Source organism: Larimichthys crocea, chromosome XI, assembly GCF_000972845.2.
Source record: "Larimichthys crocea isolate SSNF chromosome XI, L_crocea_2.0, whole genome shotgun sequence".
Classification (NCBI taxonomy): Eukaryota; Metazoa; Chordata; class Actinopteri; family Sciaenidae; genus Larimichthys; species Larimichthys crocea.
Genome location: NC_040021.1, coordinates 16,031,466 through 16,054,070, shown reverse-complemented (window position 1 = coordinate 16,054,070; position 22,605 = coordinate 16,031,466). Strand labels below are relative to the sequence as shown.

At 41.0% G+C, this 22,605-nt stretch overlaps 2 protein-coding genes across 5 annotated transcripts in view; one reads left to right on the top strand and one right to left on the bottom strand.

The window, feature by feature from the left end:
* LOC104930013 (hormonally up-regulated neu tumor-associated kinase homolog B) overlaps positions 1–22,605 on the bottom strand; it is a 104,352-nt gene that overhangs the window by 34,095 nt on the left and 47,652 nt on the right. The window lies entirely within an intron of this gene.
* tbx18 (T-box transcription factor 18) lies at positions 6,043–19,280 on the top strand. 2 transcript variants are annotated; one of them, XM_027284538.1, is made up of 8 exons: positions 6,043–6,878; positions 8,230–8,389; positions 8,803–8,904; positions 10,208–10,379; positions 10,769–10,936; positions 12,068–12,132; positions 13,444–13,538; positions 14,306–19,280. In XM_027284538.1, exons 1-8 carry the CDS (start codon positions 6,644–6,646, stop codon positions 14,845–14,847), a joined length of 1,539 nt encoding a protein of 512 aa, XP_027140339.1. In that variant the 5' UTR covers positions 6,043–6,643; the 3' UTR covers positions 14,848–19,280. The 2 variants fall into 2 exon arrangements, with proteins under 2 accessions (XP_027140339.1, XP_027140338.1); XM_027284537.1 differs by having other exon boundaries at positions 6,044–6,878; positions 8,227–8,389.

Here is a 22,605-nt window from a genome sequence, read left to right as displayed (position 1 = left end):
AGGAGAAAATGTTTTCACCTCTTCTTCGCTAGATGGAGAAAGCCATAAAAACAGCACCTGCTTGCCGGTTCTCCCCCCCATCCTGAACGCCCCTCCTCTCTGGCTGTCTTTGAAGGGAGGAAAAAGAGGCAGTGAGGTAATGAGATGAGTTGTTTTGTTGCTGTGTAACAGCATAAAACATTACATTTGATTTTAAGCCCACTCTCATCAAAAGCATCTTAAAATGATCGGGCAGGTAAACGACCTGGCACCTTGCTTAAGGATCTTCTGGGGTCAAACCTGCCAAGTTCAAGCAGCTTCAGCCAGTAGGCCACCCTGCCACTAGTCCCCTTTGTCTATAAATCATCCATGTTAATGCGATGAGCTGATGAAAAACGCAGGTTACCTTGGCAGCAATGTAGAGAGCAGAAAGTATTTTGGACCTGAAGACACAATGGACCTGTTTTATGGTGTGTTCAATGCCAGTGGATGAATGGTTTACTTCCGCAAATTATGACTCAGCGTTGTAATTAATAGACCTTAGATCAGCTGAAGAAATGTGTATAACAGTGTCTCCTGCTGTCTCGGGTAAATATGACTGGAGCCAGTCCTGCAGAGCGGATGACCTCTGGCGACCTGATTTAAGTTCAAAGTCAATTACATACAGCACAGCTACATAACCACCTTACAGAATACCATAAAGGACCGCTTGCGTCATTCACCCTCTAGCATCCCACCACACTTTGGCAGCAAATGCTACACAGAACTATTTACTTGTGATTTTGGAATCAAGTAAAATTAATAATTTTGGCAAATCACCCACATAAGCGCCTTTATCTCTTTATTGAGATAGTGATTCCTGTTACGGCCAGATGTGTTTTTCCAGCCATTTTTAAAACCAGAATACCAAATTAATCTCCATTTAAAAATACAGTCTAGTTTCCCACTCCTGGCTAAATAACTCTACAGCCAATATCCACAATACAGTGTTTTTGAGTAAAATGTAAAACCTTTAAACAAGCATCAAGCTGCATGTATGATGAGCCAACACTTCTCAGTTAGATCCCATGATAAACCGTGCATCTGGTTATTAAATAACTTCCTATTATTATTATCACTTGCTTCCTCTATTTTATTTATGTCTCTTGCCTTCTCTGCACCTTGCTCTATCTCAAATAGACACACAGACTTTGTGATACATACTGTAACAACACCATAACCTAGAGTACAGTTTGATGATAAAGAGCCTTCATTTACTTTAATGTAACCCCGGTCACACTCAAATTCCACAAATGAAAAAACAAAAAACAGTATTCATACGAGTTACAAATGACTAAACAATACTCAACAAGTGATGGAAATAACTAAGAAGTTTTCACACCATCTGTTACCATTCTGTTTGTCTCTGGAGCTTCACTGTGGCTGCTGTGTAAAGACATATTAGCACATCCTTCTGATTGTAAAGGGTAAATGCCCAGCAAATGTTGGTGTAAATCTGATGAAATAAAGGACAGACAAATTACAGTTTTTGTCACAATTTCTCCTTTTCTTTTCCTTCCCACCATTTCCCAGCTCCCTCCTCCATCTATAAACACTGATAGTTCTGGCAGTGATAGAACTTATTTATGGACAGCGAGCGAGTCATCCTAAATGTATTTCAGTTTGATCTCATCAAAATAATGATGTGATAGGCTGTGTAGTGACAGACCTGGCTTAGCTCAGCAAAGCATTTTTGATCTGTGAATAAGAGGATGACTCTAACACCAGTGCAGCAGTTTTAGGCTGTAACTCAGAGTTACACAGAGCTTCAGTCATCTGTGTCTCCCTCTTTCTGTCTGTCTTTGTCTCTGTATGTGTGAGTGAGAGCGAGAGGGAGAGACACAAGCTATTGCAGCCAGAGCAGGAGTTCAACTTGAATAACATCCGAGGCGCACAGAGGCCTGAATAAACGGCGTCACGACCAGAACCGGCTCGTAAAAAAATTCAATAAATGTCATACATCCATCAACTTCTATCAAGCGCGTCAGTAAATACCACGTTTTCAATGGAAGGTTAACTTTATGAAAGAGAGCAGGGGTCACTTCACTTGGATGACGAGAGACTCTGGGCCAGCATAAGCAGGATATGCTCGCAGGGGCCCCGGCCGTTTGCTTTGCAGTGTTGGCACAACTGCAGATAGGCATGGAGTTCAAGTTATGACTTTCCCAGTGGAGCCATACAGGGGATCCTGCAGTTATTGTCTGGGATTCGGCCGCCCAGGATAGGCTGCAAGGGTGGCTGAATATGGAGGGAGGCAGACGGCTGAGGGTGGATGCTGCATTTCTCTCTGTGTATATCACTATCTCTGTCTGCTGTTTGACTTTGCTCTCAGCCTGGGTCAGTGAGCACTAAAGCGTCCCGTCATCAGGAATGATCAAAATGACACATAACAAATCTGAGGAAAGGTATCCCTCCTGAAACCTTTAAACTCCACTATGTTACCACTGCACTGTATGCAGGTCTCTCTCTCTCACACACACACACACACACAGAAACTCACACACACCTTTCCCTGCCGCTCATGCCACTTCCGCCATAAAAGCCCTGGCAGTGCTCCACGTGCCCATTAGCACGCGCTAAATAACTGTTAACAATGTATTACCCAGACTCCCCTGCTCCGGCACTTCTACCCTAACCCGCGTCCCTTCAAAGCTCACAGGTAATTATGTCAAAGGTTTTTAATAAACAGCCTATTCAGTGCGCAGTGGGTTACGCCTACCTTCAGAGTGACAAAATGGATTTTTAAAAACGACACTTGAATGAAAGGAGCCTGGCTCTGATTGGCTGAGTCACGCCAGAAGCTGTTAAAAAATCCGCAAATGAACGCGCACCTGCACGTCATCATTTGGGACTAACATGGTTATGGCGTCGGTGAAACAACATAACACGTGACAAAATTATGAATAAATAAATTTATATATATAAAAACAAATATTCAAGAAATATTATTTAGTCTATTATTTAAATGACGTGCAAAGTGTTGGAAGTAAATTCGTTTTTAATGAATTAATTAATTTGTCACTATCGCACAATATGGTGTTTTAAGACTATGCAGGTATCAAAGTAACAGCAGAGCCGATGACAATGTTGCAGCAACAAATATCATTTCACATACGGGACAGAAGGCTGCAGGCTTACAGCTTCAAATGGATCCAATCAGGTTCAGGTGCTGACAAATTGAGACGCCAAAGAGCCAGAAGCGTAACAGCAGTGCTAGGCCTGTATATTAAACATCAGAGGGTCTCATCCACACAACCTGAAATAAACTGGCTAAAACACATTCAAAGCCCAAGATATATTTTTTTCCCAAAGCGCGGCTACACATCCTTCAAAGGATGTCCAGCTGCCAGACTGGCAAATCCATAACAGAAAGGCTCCCACTATTTTTAGATACAATGTATCTACAGAGGACTGCGGATCATCCATGGCTGCAAAGAAGTCAAATTATATACGTGTGTCTATATAGAGGCCCAGATACAATTATTCTGCATTCCTATTGCCTGGAACGCTTTCCGGTCATCTTTGCCACAGGCCTGTATAAGTTCCTTTGTTTCTAGATGTTAGACCTGCTTTATCGTGTACGACACAAAGTTTAGACGTTTTCTCTGTCGCTCTATCCGGCAACGATATTGCTGTGTTACTCCTTCCAAAAACAATCTATGAAATTACAAGGTATTAAAGAGTCGTACGCCGACGGCAGATGGCACAATGATCTCTAGGATGCATGGATAAGTGCACCTGTTAACGAAAAAAGTGAAAAAGAAAAGTAATAAGAAAAACAATTATATATATTAAAAATACATATATTATTTTATTACCAAAAAACAAAACAAAACAAAACAAAGCATGTATTTATACGGCTACACTCGACATCATTGCAACGAAAATGCCACCAGGCCATAATATTATAATGAAACTGCGCCAATTAACAGTTATGGGATTAAAGTAGTGGCCTTAATTAGACCCAGAGTCCTGGTATTGCGCTGAGTGAACCATTTACCCAAACTATTCAAGGCAACGTCATAATACTTATGAAATATAAATATCTAATATTATATTTACTGTATCATATTAAACTGTGAAACATATTCATTATTATTATTATTGTTATTTATTATTATTATTATTATCATATATCAGCAGATAAGACTGGGCTTTTGTCTATTTTCTCGTTTTCTTTCTTTTTTTTTTTTTTACCCCATGGGCGTAAATAATGTTCTTAATTTTATCTTTATTTTGTTAACGACACATTAAGTGCGTGTTTTTAACTCATTTCACATTTAATGTAACACCGGTTTAAACTTAGTCATAAAAAAATGTCATAATTTCTATGTTTAAAAACGACAACAAAACAAACATACAAACAAAAAACATGCCATCTTACTAAAATATTAAATATATGTTTTGGGTTCGCATAATTTTTATAGAGAGAAAAATAGGAATCTTCACTGTGCCATTAGGTACTAAATCTGTCTTATGATGAGCATATCTCTGTCTTTGATTGTCCGCAGGCTTCACAAGCTTAACAGCAAATATTTTAGTTGTAAAAGTTTAGAGGCTATTTATGCCAATGCTAAGGTAAGTCATGCGGATGTGGGTTTATGTTGAAACGAAACTAAGCTCCATTTCAAACAGAGCGGAACCTATTTAATTCTCACGGAGTTATTAAGAAATAGCACATTTTTAAATACCCACGGGGAGTGAAACACAGGGCTTTTGATCTGATAAGCCACACGGATACGGGCACAGACCTTCTCCTTGACGTCCAATCATTTACACTGAATTTATGCCAATAAACGATGACGACGTGTTGTTTATTTAACCATCAAACCACGAGAGGCCTCGGAGCTTTGCAGTGATTTTAGCGGAGGAAACAGAACTTTAAAAATAATGTCACTGATCACATGTCACTAAATCTAATCTAATTATTCAGTGAAGATGTTCATGCGCGGAAAAGTAGGGAACAACTTTTTCAGTTTAATAAAGCTATTGTTTACATATATTATAGGTATCTGTGGGTCAGTAATAAATTAAATATCCATTATTGGATATTCATGTTGCATATCAAGCTGATTTGCAGTCACTTGTGTGTTCATTGGATTCTGTATACAGGTTTCAGTTTGGGAAAATCCGCACACGCGCACAAACGCGCGACTTCGCTGCCCTGTTTATTTATAGCCAGGTTCTCCCCCTCCATATGTTAGAGCCCCCACACGCACCCACACCGACACGCATTCCCTGCGTGACCACACGCTCGTTTACGCGGCCTTGAAAGTGTGGAAGACTAATTCCAAACGCGCGTGGAGCGGGAATCCAACTCATCTCTCAACTCACTTAAAGTGGATGCAGATTAAATCACCTCTGTCATCCAGTAACTATCACATCTAAATATCTGAAACATGACTGCGGACTATAATCAATTCAAGCAGACGTTGGAATATTTGATTACTTACATTTTCAAACCGTCTATAATGATGATTGATTAGGTTATCATTAAACAGCAGATAAATCTTTTATGTATTTACACTTCTGTTCAGGCATGTGTTCGTTATGCTGCCTGTAAGTGGCTGCCTATAGATTATGTTATGTTGTGATACAGTTTATCTCAGTGCAGTTACAGCTTCTCACATGATGGTACATCATCACATTTGTGCTGTTGCAATAAAACAAAGACTGGAATTTGTCTGCGCATTGGAGTCAAAGATATTGTTACCAATATTTCACTACATAGAGCTGCATAATGTTTCTGTTTATTGAATACAGCTTGTAATAATGCTATGAAGCAGATCTTTTGTTGTGTTATTGTTTCTTCTGTCCAGTTGCTCAGTGATATGTTGCAGGACACGTTTGAAGAGCTGATAATACTCGCAAACATGTTTCAGATGCAAAATTAAATTTTGTCTTTTGAAGTGCACAAAAATTAAAAAAAAAATACATAAACATATATTCTCTTTATGGGTCAGTGACCATATATAAAGGGTACCAGAAGACTAACCACATTTATTTTGCCTGCTCACAGTTGTAATGATGACCACATACTACATTTTCAGACAATGATGAACTCGTACACGCTGGAAGAAATGTTCATTTCCAGGATGGGAGCCACAAGCAGCCACCGTGCAGGAGGCACTAATAGGCAGATATGCAAAGCATGTCGGGCCGGTGTGTGAAAATGCTCGCAATGCCCCAGAGAGACGCTCCTCGCACTCCTTCGCCTGAAGACATGATTCAATCACCAGCTTTACTTTTACCACATAAGGCGGCACGAGCGGCCCCCATAGCGGGCGGGACCAGGGAAAAGTTCCGGGGGGCTGTGATTACTCGTGATTGGTTGCTCTGTGTGGTGATTGACAGGTCCCCTTCTCCGGCTCTCCTCTAAGCTCCGGTTGTTGACACTCTCCAAAAGTCCGCACGGCTCTCACGGATAACGGAGACATTATTGCAGCTCGTTCCGGCTCCCTCTGTTTCTCCTGCGGTCCGGCTCGAGGACGGACAACCCGTCTCACCGAAAGCACCGGACTGTCATCGTGGATTCACTTTTTGCGACTGTCCGTTTTGAACTTTTCTTGCTCCCTGCAAGCTCGTAACGTCGCCGTCTCCTTTCTGCGCCCCGACACCGAGAGAAATGGCAGAGAAGCGACGGTCCCCGTGCGCGCTGAGTGTCAAAGCGCATGCATTCTCGGTGGAGGCGCTAATCGGAGCGGAAAAGAGACGCAGGACGGCCGGAGAGGATGCTGTGTCCCCCGGCTACGAGGACGGAACTGATGTCTCTGACATAACCGGGAGCCCGGGGCCGCGGGCCGACAGAGCGTGCACCAGTGACCGGGGCAGTGAGGCAGAATGTGCAAGTGACGGTTCCCGTAAGTAGGCCTAAATAACAACTAATAAAGACTACACAGATAGCAACTACGACAATAATAATAATAATAACAATCATAAAACTCAATAAAATAACTAATAAAAAGAAATCACTACATAAAGTATGCTCTTAAAAAATGTCAACATTGCCAAATGAGTAGTATGATGAGCTTTTTACTGGTGGATTGTTCAGCAAATATTTTCATCTGTCAGCCATAAACCATGGATATTTTATTAAAACTTAAAGTTGACATTTCTTTTTTTTTTCCACTGAGAAGCAGCATAGTTTTGATCAGGATTATGCATGCTCTATTCTGCTCATTGCTGAGAGAAATTTAGTAATAAAACGCAAAAGATGTAGGTTCTAAAGAAAAACAATGATAGGCTTTAGTCAGAGCCACAAAGTGGAAATGTGATATCATATCATGGCCCTGGTCTAGTAAATATGAGTGGTGTGAGTGTGACTAATGTGAGACGCTTTATGAGTTGTGTTGCAATCATAAACACGCCAATTAGCAGCGTATAAAGGCAGGGAAACTGCCACGGAAAGGATGCTCAGAGGTCTGCAGAAAGCATAAACCGACTGGCCCTGACAAATTACGATTTAAATCGGCTGTAAGTTTAAAATGCACTTGGCTGAGGATTTGTCTTTGGCTTGTTAGGCCCATGTCTTATGTCCATAAATTTCCACCACCTGGCGAGACCTGAATAACACAAATAACAACAGCGGTGAGACACATAAACACTAGGGAGTCCTCTAAACATATCCTCAATATTAAAACACAGATTTAAACCCAGGTACTCCATCATGAGAGTCATTATACACTTCCTGTTGGGACTAAAATTAGAGCTCAGTCATGAGTGAATAATATTCTTGACACTTCTGCATCACAATGTACCAATGAGTGTATATGATCTTAGTTTAAGGAGACATAACTATAAAATTCTTACAAATTAAGAGCTTGCACGGAATGTAGCAGTATTAAAGAGTGACTAGTTTACTTAATTTGAATTGAATCTCCTTAAAATAATAGCTATAAAATAGCTTTCAGTGTGGAGCATATCGTGGGCTGCTGTAAGTTTATTTAATTATTACAATAGTCAATGTGATGGGACCATTGCAATAATATACTTAATAACAGGGCTAAGTCATATGTTAAACCTGCAGTAGTGATTTCTTCCCGTTGTAATGTTTGTGAGCATTTTAAATATTTTCTACTCAGAAATTTTGTCTTTTCTGAGCCAGAGTGCAAAATATCTTCAAGAGCAGCACCTTGTAAGTGAATCATGCTCGCCTTGGATGGGTGTGTTACCATTAAAACGTGTTAATCTCGCCTTTTTCCGGTACAGCAGAGAGCGAGGACGCGCTGCTAGAGAGCCCGCAGCCCGCAGCTGTGTGCACGGCGCCGGTAACCGGCACCGGAGAGGAGACCCGCGTGGACCTGCAGGGATCAGACCTGTGGAAACGGTTCCACGAGATTGGCACGGAAATGATCATTACAAAGGCTGGACGGTAAGACAGGAGTTAGATATTTGGGAGGGGAAAAAAAAAAAAAAGAGACGTGCTCAGAGATTGCTGCAGAAATATATACAATAAATATATATATATTTTTTAAAAAGATATTTTAATAACATAACAAAAACATGCATTAAATATTTAATATAAAAGAGTAAATAGTGAGATAAGAGTTATAACGAATCATCTTATAAAACAGTGATATTTTTTGAAGGGATCAGCTGACTTGGTAGAACTAACAAGACGACTGCCTAAACAGAATTGTCTGTCTTACTTGTACTTATTTTTTTTATTAAGCTGCCGTTATTAATATAATAATTATTATCCAGTAATAATGTCTCTGCGTTGTAAATCCATGTGGTCTGGGCTGAAATCTCCTATGCAGATGATTTATTTGGTTTTCCTGTTAGGCGGATGTTCCCCGCTATGCGTGTCAAGATTACGGGCTTGGACCCACATCAGCAGTATTACATTGCCATGGATATAATCCCCGTGGACAACAAACGATACAGGTAAGACGCACAGTGCACACGCGCACACACACGCGCGCGCGCGCAATCAAAGTGCGCAATGCGAGGCCATGCAACCTCGTGATTGTTTTATGAATTTTAAAAGTATATTTCCCCAAAGAGAAAGGAATCTGAGTGATACCGGGGCTGTAAATATAGAAGAAGTAGATCATATTAGGGGCCTTATATGCTCACACGCATGTCCTATAGAGACGTGAATATTACAGGATTTTCGTTAGCATGTAAGCTTAATTTAGACTCAACGCTGTTCATGGAACAACACAAGATTTTGTAATTGTGCAACCCCAGTTCTGTCTCCACAAATGGCGCTTGGCACCGGTGCTGTGTCACGGCGGTTTTGACCGTCCCCTTTTGGAAAGGGCCTTTTGGATGCCTAACCTCTCCACCCTGGAAGGTCAAACCAGCAAATGTCGTTATATTGTAGAAGAAAACAACGTGTTATTGCAACGGCGTAAACACAGCCAAGTCTTTGCACGCTATACACTGTGGGTCTATCATTTCAAACTTTCAGAAGCCGTTTATATGTGAACACAGTTTTAGCGGCGCGGTGGAGTGATGAGTGACATCCTAGAGGACCTGTTATTCGGCCAGTCTGACAAGATATCGCAAGAAGTCTTACAGTCAAATGTTCACATGCTCACATATGCGGACAGTTAAAGAGTTACAGGCGACAACGCGCTGTACAGGAAGGAGAGGCTGGAGGTTTTTAACCAAACGCTGAGAACAGCAGGTGATGAACGCACCTTCAACCAGATGAGGAACTAATTAGTTTCTAGCTGAAGGCCATTAGACCTATAGCCTACCACATGCATTTAAAAACTCTAACATATTTAATTGCATGTATCTAAAAAAAAGCTTTAAGCCTGCTTTAAAAGCAAACTCAACATTTGAGTTGGCAGACGCTTTGTTTAACATCTTCGTGTAGCGCACAGGGAAATGTGTTTGATCTGCGGTATTTGTTCAAAAAATATTGAATATAACTTTCCTTCAGGAAGAGTAGCTAAAATATGCAAAGATAATCTGCAGTCAGTGGAAAGAAGAACAATAAGACACAATTCTGAGTAAAATATGAAAAACAGGTTTGATGGATTATTTTATATTCACGTGACTGCTATTCAAACATGCCCCTCTCTAGGGTTTAAAATAATAATTTAAAATAGTCTAAAGTCTTTTTCTGGTCATTTCAGCCGTGGTGCATGTGAAGCGTTAGTTCATAGCAGGACGGGAAAAATGCTGACTTAGTCCATTGTGTTCATCTGCCACCCTGTGTGTCTGAATTGTGAAGGTACGTGTACCACAGCTCCAAGTGGATGGTAGCGGGGAACGCGGACTCTCCTGTGCCGCCTAGAGTGTACATCCACCCGGACTCCCCGGCCTCAGGAGAGACGTGGATGCGTCAGGTGGTCAGCTTCGACAAACTTAAACTGACCAACAACGAACTGGACGACCAGGGACATGTAAGTGCCCTAACAAAGAGTGTGTAAAAATATTTCTGTGGTATAATTATATAACTGTGATGCTCATAGGTATACTTACCTCACTGTGGCCCCTTTATTGTTATTTTATCTCACTTTAATTGGACAGTGTAATTACATTTTTTTTTTATTTAGAGTCATTTTACAATATACCAAAAAGTCAAATTTATAAGAAAATAAAAGCCTGCATTTCTGCTGCATTTTGTAATAATTACAAGAGGTATGACTGCAATATAAAAACATGATGTTTATGCAGGTGCCTTTATCTATGGATGGTCATTACCCCACAATAATGTTTTATAGCCCTTAATAATATGAAACTGCTGTTATGTCATTTAAGCCTGAGAGAATATTTTTTCCTCCCTGCTCAGATCATTCTACACTCCATGCACAAGTACCAGCCGCGGGTCCATGTAATCCGCAAAGAGTGTGGAGAGGAGTTATCCCCAGTGAGAGCAGTCCCTGCTGGGGAAGGCACCCGCACCTTCTCCTTCCCTGAGACTGTGTTCACCACCGTCACAGCATATCAGAATCAGCAGGTAGCCCAGCTGTCCTCCACACAACCACATTTCCTTTTATAACCAACACCACCAAACAGGCTGAAAATAGCCACTATGGACAAGAAACCCACGTTTCTAGCATGCAACCGCTACACTGACTTCACTGTTGCCAACAGATATTATTGTTTGTTTTGTAGTTTTGCACTGTTTGGAGTTACTAGAGAGCGATGACTGATAAAGATTTCAAATACATTTCTGCAGGTCATACTGCAGTATGATATCTTCAGTTACACATTCCAGACAGAACAGGACTATAAGATGTAAACAAGCCAGATTAGAAACATATATATTATATATATATAACTTATATATATATATATATCGATATATATATTATATATATTATATATATATTATATATATTTATTTATATTAACTTTTATTTATTTAAGTTTTATATTTCACATTGTGGTCTTGTTTGTGTTATAAAGGCAGGTTCATTTTTAAGTGCATGGATTTACCTATGCATGAATGTGTTTTGCAAAACAGACTGACACAGGTCCTGTTCTACCAAGTAAAATGATTATTGGACTGATTATCAAGAAATAACACTACTTGATTAAAAAAAAAAAAACTTTTACAGTACATTTCTGCATTGCTTGGGTGTCTCATATTTTCTGAATGGTGTCGTCAATGCGCAAACACTACAGTTTTTTCTGGATTTGAGCACTGGATCAGTCAATGTGAGCTTTGAAGTAAGATGTTAGCTGGTTGGCTGGCTGAAGTTAGAACATGGTGGTGATGCCTATAAAAGTCTCTTTGGATGCGGGTCACAGAGCTGGGCCTTAAACACCACCCACAGCCTGGGCAGCCCCATGGCAGCCCCACAGACATTAACGAACATGCGTGCGCATACACACTTACACAAATTCACATATATGTGCAAGGAAACACACAAGTACATACATGATTTCCCACACATATTCAAAGCATAAAAGCAGCACAATTAGCAGTTAACGATGCACATTTATTTATAGATCTGATTGAAAGATTACAGAGAAAGAAAATGATTTTGGCAGGAAAAAATCTGCCATTATACGGTATATGTTATCATGGACTTTGTAATAACAAAATTTTTGAAAATAATTAGAGTCTTATTTTACTTTGCAGATTACAAGGCTGAAAATTGACAGAAACCCATTTGCCAAAGGCTTCAGAGACTCTGGCAGAAACCGGTGAGTTCATTTCAACCACAGAGATTTTCACATTATCTAGTGCATTAGGGGTAATGTGGGATGCATGACTGCATTATATTTTGGCTTGGTTGTGGTTTTTGTCACGGTTATTTCAGTCTGATTTTATGGGGAGCAAAGCTATGTATTTATTTATTTTTTTCTAATGGAAAATGTGCAACAGCCTCCCATTAAATCTGTCCTAAACTGAGCAGACGTGGCACATATTATAATGATTTCACCATATTAATTGGTGATGCGTTTTCATTTGAATGTGCTAACTTTAAAGGCACATTAATTCCAGCAATTGCATAGTTACAGGCACATGCTTTGAGAGGGAAAAATCTAACCTCGGATGCAAACCTAAATGGAGCGTCAGATTCCAGCCAGCCTCGGGAACATAAACATCAACAGCAAAATAATAAAAGTCAAGAGTCTCCTGAAGAAAATCTGTATAAACACATTTCTAAACATATATAAACACAGCATTAAAACAACACAGCAGTAAAACTCCAACAGTCTCCAAACAGCCACTCCCCTGAGGCCTCACAGAAATCATTAGAGAGGAGGGGAGAGAAAGGGGGAGAGCGGGGGAGAGAGAGGAGGAGAAGGAACGTGTGAGACAGAAAATTTGAGAGGGAGGAAGGTAGAGTACGGCAAACTGGATAACCCTGACAGCTGACCCTATAAAAGTTAAACTCAGGAAGGCTGAAAAAAAACTCCCTTTAAATATTACAGGAAGAGTTAAGCAGTTTGCTAAATAAACTTCTGCTCTGATAGGCTGCTTTGGAGCACACAGAACCGCTCCGGGCAGCTTGTCTAAATTATCACCGTGGCTACAACCCCGCGGGGGGGAGGACTTTTATCCTCACGCTAACGAGGGGTAACAGAGCACTCGCATTACCCCGCCACAGCAACCCTCTGCCCCACCTAGAGGAGGAGGGAGACGCAGATTGGGGGGAAGGGGGAGTCCCACCTCATAAATCCTTGCTGCGGCTTCCTGCTCCTTCGTCCTGATTCGCCCGTAAAAGCCGTGTGAAAGCAATTACCTCCGAGCACCCGACTGGCAGCAGCCAATCGCAATGTGGCGTTTATGCCCCTCATTACCTGCGGTCTCCATGGAGACGGCGAGAGAGGCCCCACGGGTGACTAAGATGGCCGCCAGGTGGTTGCCGTAATGTACAACCCAGTAAGGCATGCTGGGAGAAAGTGGCTGCAGCTGTATCAGTGACTGTAGAAGGTGCAAGACGAGGACGTTCAGCTTGTGATGTTTTGTCAGTCATGCTGATGAATGTGTGCTAACGTGTTTTTCAGGATGGGTCTGGAGGCTTTGGTTGAGTCTTATGCATTCTGGCGTCCATCTCTGCGAACACTCACATTTGAGGACATCCCTGGCATGGCCAAGCAAGGTAACATTCACTGACCCTTACAGTTTCCTGGATCCTGAGAAGTCAGTGTCCAAACAAAAATGACAAAGTCAGTTAGTCAGAGATTAATAGCGCTGTTTTCTGGTCTCTTTAAGGGTATGGTTAGATTTAGGCAAAAAAAAAAAAGTACATGGTAAAAGGTTAGGAAAAGATCGTAGTCATCGTTACAAGAAACAAACAGTGACTGTTAAGTAGGACATATTATGCAAAAGGCTCTGTCCCCAGTCACAGTCTGTGTACACCCAATTGCCCACCCCAACCTTCCAAAGAGGTTTTGCTTGAATGATACGTCATTATTCGTGCAGCCACAAGAGGAAACATAATCATAGGTCATTTTCAGGGATGCCCCAATCCAACATTTTATATCCTGATACCGATTATGGTACTTCAACTCAGCGTATCTGTCAATACAGAGTAGTGATCCAACACCCATGGACTCTTTTTCCAAAATGTTAAAACATTATACCTCATTGTGTATAACTCATTGCAATCATTTTATGTAAGGTAACATTAAACGAAGGATTCCTGTGGCCCAAACAGCCCGCTGTGACTGAATTAATGTAGGAACATTGAATTTTATTATGGCATTGACAAAGACATAGCATTTTTATGTGGATCAGTCATGTCACGGATACTTGATTCGCCTAATAAGATTAGCACAGATCCAGCTTATTGGATTAGACATGTAAACCAGTAACCAGTGCTTAAGTGGATTTAGGTTGAATGTTTTTCTGTTTCTGTTTCTGTAGGGGTCCCTGGGGCTCATGGAGGGGTCGGAGCGTCATCTCACCTTCTCTCCACTTCCCCGTGCTCCTCACCCTTCCAGGTTTGCCCTCTCAGCCCGCCTGATTACACCTGCAGCCGACCCACACACCCTCTCCATCGTTACAGCAACCCCCCGGAGCCATTCCCTCCTCCCAGAGGTCCATCGGTATATGAAAGTGAAGGATTCTGTTCCCTGCCTCTCCCTGGTTCTCAACTTGGCTATCTTTCCAATCCCACCACACAGGGTTACGCTGGGCTTCGCCTCCACACACCACCCTATAGCCTGTACGGTTACACATTCCCTCCGTCACCACGCCTCGCTGCCAGCCCCGATAAAATGGCCGCCGCTGCCACTGCCAATCATCAGAGCCCCTTCCTTGGCTCGTCTCCTAGTGGGACTCTAACAGACAGTCTGGGTGTGCTCAGTGGAGGACAGCAAGGCTTCTTGTTTGACTCTCGGACTTTAGGACTGGCAGGTAGCCAAGCAGGAGGTGGGGCCTCACAGGTCACTGCCCACATGGGCTGAATTTGACTCCAGACATCTAGGGTAGTCATGAAAACAAAATGACACCCTGGAATGGGTGTAAGTTGCTTTTCAGAACGTTCTACGAATTAATCATCCATGTGCTGCATAAGCATCGGGCTGAATTGTGGACAAACAGAGAGGAGTGCCAGATTGAGCCATTGCCTCTGTGAAAATAAAGAGCTTGTTAAAGCTTCTTTAACTGAAGGGAATATTTTCTACCAAGTTCTTATCTTTCAGGTATGTTCTCTAGGACATGCATGTGCAGCTGCAGTGGTTATCAAAGGGAGAAACATCCTGTGGCTTTGGATAACGAGTCTAAACGATGTAACCCACTGACTGAACTGGAACTGAATATGGATTGGGCAGAAACTGGGCTGGCCCAGGCACTCAAAGTAAGCACTTCAACTCCTGGCAGGAGGCCCTGAAGCAGTAACTATTATACTCACACAGCATTCTACATTGCCTCCTTGATCTTGCCTACTTTGGATGGAGTTACTGAACACTACTTTCTAACTTGTTTTTATGGGATATATTGACTAAATTTCTCTTGTCAATTGAGTTCCTTGTCTGGTGGTGGTCTTGATCAAGTCTTTGGAATAACAAACATGTAGCTAAAGTCTATCTAGTAATATGCACTACAGGCAGGGCCTTCTCACCACTCAGACTTTTAAAGAAAAAACACTTCTACACACAACACCAGGAGCCTGTCACATATTCACATGATGAGAGCTACGGGAGATATCCCAGTGACAGTTAGGGACTGACGCAGTTAAAGCTGTGGGAGAATGATGGATTGATGATGGACTGATCTACATATTCTACGTCTGGCTTGACAGACGTTTACTTGATGCAGCTGTCTGGATGTCAGGCTGAAGTACATCTTTTCTTGTGTGACACAGACGTAACTGCACATGATGATTCTGTATATAGCGGGAGGGGGGGGTGGGCGGGAGGAGAGATGTGTATATAAAGGGCTGTGTGACCCTTCGCACTTAAAAACCCCAATGCACCTGCTTCTGCTCTTTAGACTGGGTCAGGTACGCAACAGCCAACCCTGAACTTGACCGAAAAGCTTTTCTTTGCAAACACGCGCTATATCAGCACGCCCTTTGGCCAAGGACATTAACATGTTCTGTGACCCTTTTGAGCCGAATAAAGTATATCTATTCATGTCACAATGTTAATATGTAATCAATATCTTACTAATTTAACTGATTTCGTATTGTTTATTAAGGCAATTGTGAACCTACATGTTTGTCAGTGTTTTATTGCCTTTTTTTTTTTAACTAAAGCAATTACGATGCTTACAATATAATATTTCCTTGTGAAAACAAAGACCAGAGGACTGTATGCTTATGTATTCTCACTGATGTGTGTGCTAGTGGTATTGTGTATGTCTGTGTGTGTGTGTGTGCGTGTGTGTGTGATAAAGCAGTCAAAGACGGGGGTTGTTCCACAGCCTTTGGATGCCAGAGAAATGAAAAATACCAAAGGAGACAGGGAGCAAGAAGTACTCTGAGGCACGCACGCGCACACATACATGCCCAAGCAATTGTTTATTGTGCGATGGCCATGCAAACTAATACAACACAAGGCAGGGTGTGCGGTGAATGTGGGTGTGAGAGTATGTATGTATGTGCGCACATTTGTGTGTGTGTGGCAACAGGTGGTTGAGTTGTCAGCGAGTGTGTGACCTCACAGTCTCAAAGTTCATGTAGATCCTTGAGAATTGACCCCCCCCACCCTTTTCCTCCAAAGTCATACTACTCTGCTGCCAAGATTTTTCAGAAAGCTGTTCGCTGTAATTTAAACCCATTTTAACACCTGCACAAGCACTCCGACTAAAGACTCCAAGACAAAACAAACCCATTTTTCCCTCTCGAACTTGAAATTACATTTCAAAAAGAAAACAAGACAAGTGCAATACACTTCATCTCTTCTAATGTGTGAGCTTAAAGAATCCCATTATCTCAATACAAATGAGCTCAAATCAGTCAAATAAGATAAACAATCAACAAAGCACTGGTTATAGTGGACTTCTGCTAGCTATCTCTCATGATTCAGTCATATGAGACCACCCTAAATTGTGGCCCCTTATACTTTGGGATTTTGTGATACAAATGATTTTTCTGAAATGAAACTGTCTTGATAGGTTACAAGCAGCAATATTATGGAGCTGCACTTGTTCTTAACTTTCTCCTCCAGGTATAAATACAAGGAAAGTTTGCAGTTTTGAACTGACTTACTGATTTTTCATCCCAAAAGACCCTTTCCTGCTGTCACCCGTTTCCTCCTCAGCTCCTCTGTTCACCCCCCCCCCCCCCCTCAGTTGTCTCCTGTCACTCTGAAGGTGAGAGGTGCTGACGAGAGGAGCACATGTGAGGGGGGGACAGGAGGTGAGAGAGGACGGCAGGGGGGAGGAGAGCTTATTTTAAAACCCAGGAATGATTGGCTTGTTGTTTTTGAGTGACAGGGGACGGGACCCCCGCCTGATGCATCCGTACCACACACAAGGAAACACACACCGGCAAATGCTGACAGAAATATTTATACACAATGCTAGCTAACTATCATTCACCTTGTCAATCCTTTGAAACCTAGCTTGTCTAGTAGTTCTGATTCTGGAAAGATGGATTAAAATAGAATTTAAAGCTGCAGAACATTTCAGGCACACACACACACACTCATATATTCACACAGACACACTTGTGCATGGTGTCAGTGGTTTAGTGATTCTCAGCTGAGGTGGGGACATTAACACTTGTGTACGACCAGGTGCCGACGTGACATATCTGTCACGCTATCTGCCGCCTGGAGGAGAAGGACAGAGAGGGCGGAGGGAGGGGGGAAGGTAGAGAGTAGGAGCAGTATGTGTGTGTTCAAGATTCGTATAACGTTGAAGCAAACCTGTTCATTTCAGGGTGGCTCAGGACTTCTTTTTGTTAAATCCCAACAGGAAGATGTCCAAATGTCCGAAAATAAAATGCGAGTGAAATACAACAACGCCAAGGGACAGTACAATCTTCTTGGTTGAAATCAACAAATTTCAAGGAAGCATGTGAAGTACATTTTGAAGGTTATGTACAGACATGAATGTGGCAATACAGAAAATGTCAGGAGGCCACTGGGGTTCATCCTCTGGGGACAAGGAGCATTCACAACACATTTCATGTCAACCCAGCCATGAAATATCATAGGTGGGAGAGAAGGTGGTAGAGGAAATCTAAAAATTAAAAGACCAAGAGCTAAAATACACAATTAACAGGAGTCAATCACTGGTGACCATGAATATCCATTCCAAATATTATGGTGTTGCTCTTAAGTGTTGACAGACACACAAAACAACAGACATGCAACAAAGTGTCATCAATCCAAACAATTTTTCCAAGAATTATGTTCATTTGCAACATTTTCACACAAGAAATACTTTGTGGAAGGCAAAATGCCACAAAGAATCAGATTTTATTTAAGATAAGAAACAAAATATTCATTTAAACCCTGTGATGAACTGGCGACTTGTCCAGGATGTTCCCCACCTCGCCCAATGCCAGCTGGGATAAGCTCCAGTCCCCCGTGACACTGATAAACATAAGCGGTTATAGAAAATGTATAGATGGATATTTATGTTTAAAATATGTAAAATGTTTATCATTAATGTTTTATTTTTATATTAATGTATGTAGGAAAGGGATATATTGCAATACCCCCTTGTGTCTACTAAAGCATTATTAAAATGTATGGTTATTTGTTACCGATGTTGGAAAAGTATGGCATGGTAAAAGACACTATAGGCACTGTAGATTGCTAAAACAAATAATCTTCATCAAGGTTTAACTTTACTTGCATTGATTGATGTGCACAAGAAGAAAATAATGTAGATAATATATTATTGACTTTGATAAAAACAGTCAGTACTTATACTGTCTGGAAGAGAGGAAAAGTTTTCAGAGAGGAAAGTCAAATTTGACTTGTAATTCCAAATGATTTGGCTATTTTACATTTCATCTGGTATTTTAATTCAGTCATTTTAATAAAAGTCATCACATTATTTCACAGTAATACAGATCATGATGGTTATGATATCATCTTTACTTGTAATGTCTATTATTATCTAAAGTAGACTACTTTGATTTACTGTTAACATTAACCACACATAAATATACACTTTGCAGTGCTGCCAAAGCAGTTCATCATGACACTGAATATCCCCAACGCTCTGAGGCTTCAAATCAAATCTAAGCGACATCACTCTTCAGTGTGTTTGCGTGTGTGGGGGTATCTATTCTTGCCAGCTTAGGCATATTAATATAGACATATACTATTAAAAAGTGCATGAATGAGAGAGAATGAGCAACAACGAGAATATTCTGGGTATACTGGTTCTTTTAGGTCTAAATATTATGTTTTTTTATTATTAACGGTGTGTGTCATAACAACACTAAATGTGATGGTGGTCTCTCACACACACACACACACACACACACACACACACACACACACACACACACACACACACACACACACACACACACACACACACACACACACAGCTTGCATTGCTAAAATATGAAGTCTTGCATTTTCCACTTGTTGCTTGGTGCTGAATACTACAGGGAACTACAAGCACTCCTGACCTTTCCACTCACAGTGTTTACGCAAACAGTTATAGTTTGGTACATGAACTCAACTAACCAACATAGACTCAAGTGCAGCCTTCTATAAAATGATCATATTGTATTCTAGAGATGGTTCTACGATAGAAAATAGTGTTTTCATAAAAATTAATAAAAGAGATTAGGTTAGGTGTATGTTACATTAAATATGAACAATAAGTAATGAAAGCATAAGACAGATGCTGCTAAGCTGAGAAAACTGTTACTGTTACTGTATACTGTATTAACATGGCCTCAAATTGTTTTCCCATGTACAGAATGATGGTCTGGCATCCTCCAACAGTGAGTCTTGGCGAAAGTGGAATAAACCTATTTACCATATCTTTCCTCTACACCCACTGCCTTTCTTTCCTCAGGGAATTGGTTACCCTGAACACTCACAACACAGAAGTTAGCATTTGCATAGAGGCCAGTTATGTGGTTTTAGCGTCCTGTGTGATTGAAGTGTGCATTAACATACGGGCCGACGACGTGACCACGTGGTTGACCGTGCTCAGAGGGGAGTTGTGGCCTGCTGTACGTGACCAGGCATATGAACTGGGGAGTCCACAGGTGAGGTCATGTTGGGCAGTGACAAGAAAGTTCCCTGGAGCACAGAATAAGGTTTGGCACAAAAACTTGCAACTGTCAGAAGCAAAAAAGAGGTCCGTTTGTATCCGATGAGCAGCATATTAGAATTACAAATAGCGGTTTAGACAAACTTATCTTGCAATAAAAGAAAAAGCCTCAAGTTTCTTGAAGACAAAAGGCCACTGAAAGGTTTCCCAAACAGCAGTTTTGTAATGATCTTAAAATGTGTGTCAGCACTTGAGTCAGTTAGATTTCTATTGAGAATTCAGGATTTCATTTTAGGGGTCACCTCAACGCATGTTGTAGTGTCTCTCAATTTAAGGAGACAAAGATTTATGGAGGAGAGAGGACAGGACTGAATACTGGAGCAAAGAGACTCTTCTGCCCCTGCTGCTGTTCCAGGAAGTGCACCTGTGCTCCGGGGGGCCTTCAGCTGGTGACAAGAGGAGGGTGGGTGTGCTGATGATGTTACAGGCTCAGCTCAGCTACTCCTGCGTGACCTGTTAATGGCCTAGCGGGTATTTGATGACAGTTGCAAGAATCTGAGGCTCAGGGTGTCCTTTACAGCCGTTAAATCTTTGTCATCAAATCTCCCCCCGCTAAGTTGATTTATGGTCAGCTCTGCAGGACTTGTTTCTCAGTACCCCTCTATTAGACACCCCAATGAACTTTGATCTATGAGGGAGGTGTTGAGAAATAATTATGACAAAATATTTTCCTGTAATCTTTCCATGTCAACAAAAAGGACATGAGCACCTCCAATGACTCTCTCTCCAGCTCTGCAGTGATATACAGACAAACAGGAACACACACACACACGCTTATGTGAATTAACATGTACACTGCATAGTTAGTATATAACACTGCATGCTTATCTCAGATAGACAGAGTGTCGAGCCAAAATGAAAGGACAGGCTCTGCAATGTCTTGTAAATGTCTATCAGATCTTTAGCCATATGATATGTGGCAATGTTCCTGATCGGGCCTCTGGCCAACACATAACCAAATGCAGGACAGTTATTCACAGCTGCCTTAGGCGGACAGTTTTAAGGCATGAGGATTTTTTGGGAACTTTAACACTTGACCTAAGCACCTGCTAAACAGTGGCACCAAAGAAAAGAGAAGAGTTTAAAGTGTGAAACCGAGTCAGTGTGAAAATGGATGATTATGTAATTAAAAGATGAATCCCAGAGCTACTAAATAGATCCTAAATAATGTTATAGCTCCTATTAAACACTATGACAGCACCCATGGTGGGTTAACTGGGAAAAATTTTCATAAAGAGAACCAAAATGAAACCAAAACTTCTGCTCTAACTGTAAGTGAAATTAATACAAAATCATAGTGACATTGGTAATAACACAAATTACTAAAAGTTCAGTCCTGGAACACAAAAGTATGTAAGAGTAACAGTATGTAATGCAGATCAATCATTTTCTCTATACATGGATAAAACATTTTAAAAGAAATAATATTTTATCTTTATATATTTAATATCTCTGTTTTTAGTGGCCCTTAACAGACTCCATTTCCCCACCAGGCCGTCAGCCCAGAATACCTTGGATTTACATCCACCATTACATCCAATAGTAACATTCAGTGCCAATACAGGAAGTAGTGTACAGAGTGTATGTAGCAGAGCGGAAAGTGACGGTGGGGAGGTGATGGATGGCCCAGACCAGAGTTTGTGTCCCACTACAGACCTGATTAATGTTCTTTTTCTTTTCTTTTTTTTTTTTTATAACCCATCGCCACAATCTTTCCCCAACTTACACCAAATGCTTTAGTAATTAGTACAAGTGCTTTAGTAGCCTCGCCCTAACATACTTGAATAGTTTATTTGCCTTAATGACAATATTTTATAATTCAACATACCACAGATATTATAGAAAGTAAGTATTTAAAAAAGAAACGTTGTCACTGGATGTAAAACCACTGTCACTGAACATTATCCAGCAGTTACTATGACACATCGTACCCATGCAGCCTGACTAGTTAACTGTCATGGGAGCAGCAGTTTTTTTAAATGCTAACAAATGAATTGTAACTTTGTTCAAATTATGAAGGGTTCAAAGAAAATGTTTCACTTTAGACAAGCAGGATGGAAAACCAAGCCCGGGACTTTGGCTCGTCATTCAGAACTGGAAGACCTTCATTCAAAGTCAACTAAAGTGTCACATGATGGCCATCAATTCAAGTTATTTTTTTTTTTAAATGGATTTTTTCTTTAAAGCTGAATACAAATCTAATGCACAATTATGTATTTCTAGAATTAAATCCTCACATTCGCACACACCTCAAACATAGCACATACAGTACAGCATCAAATTAAAAACACCAGTTTAAGTTTTTGAAGATCGGCAACTTAAACTCTTGTTGCTAAAATATACAATATAAGACATGATCAGCAGTGTGCAGGTTACTGATCCACAGCAGGCGCTGCTGGAGGTGACTGACAGGGTCATGGCAGCTTGTGTGGGTGTGTTTGTATGTGTATATCTTCTGTGTATGCTTC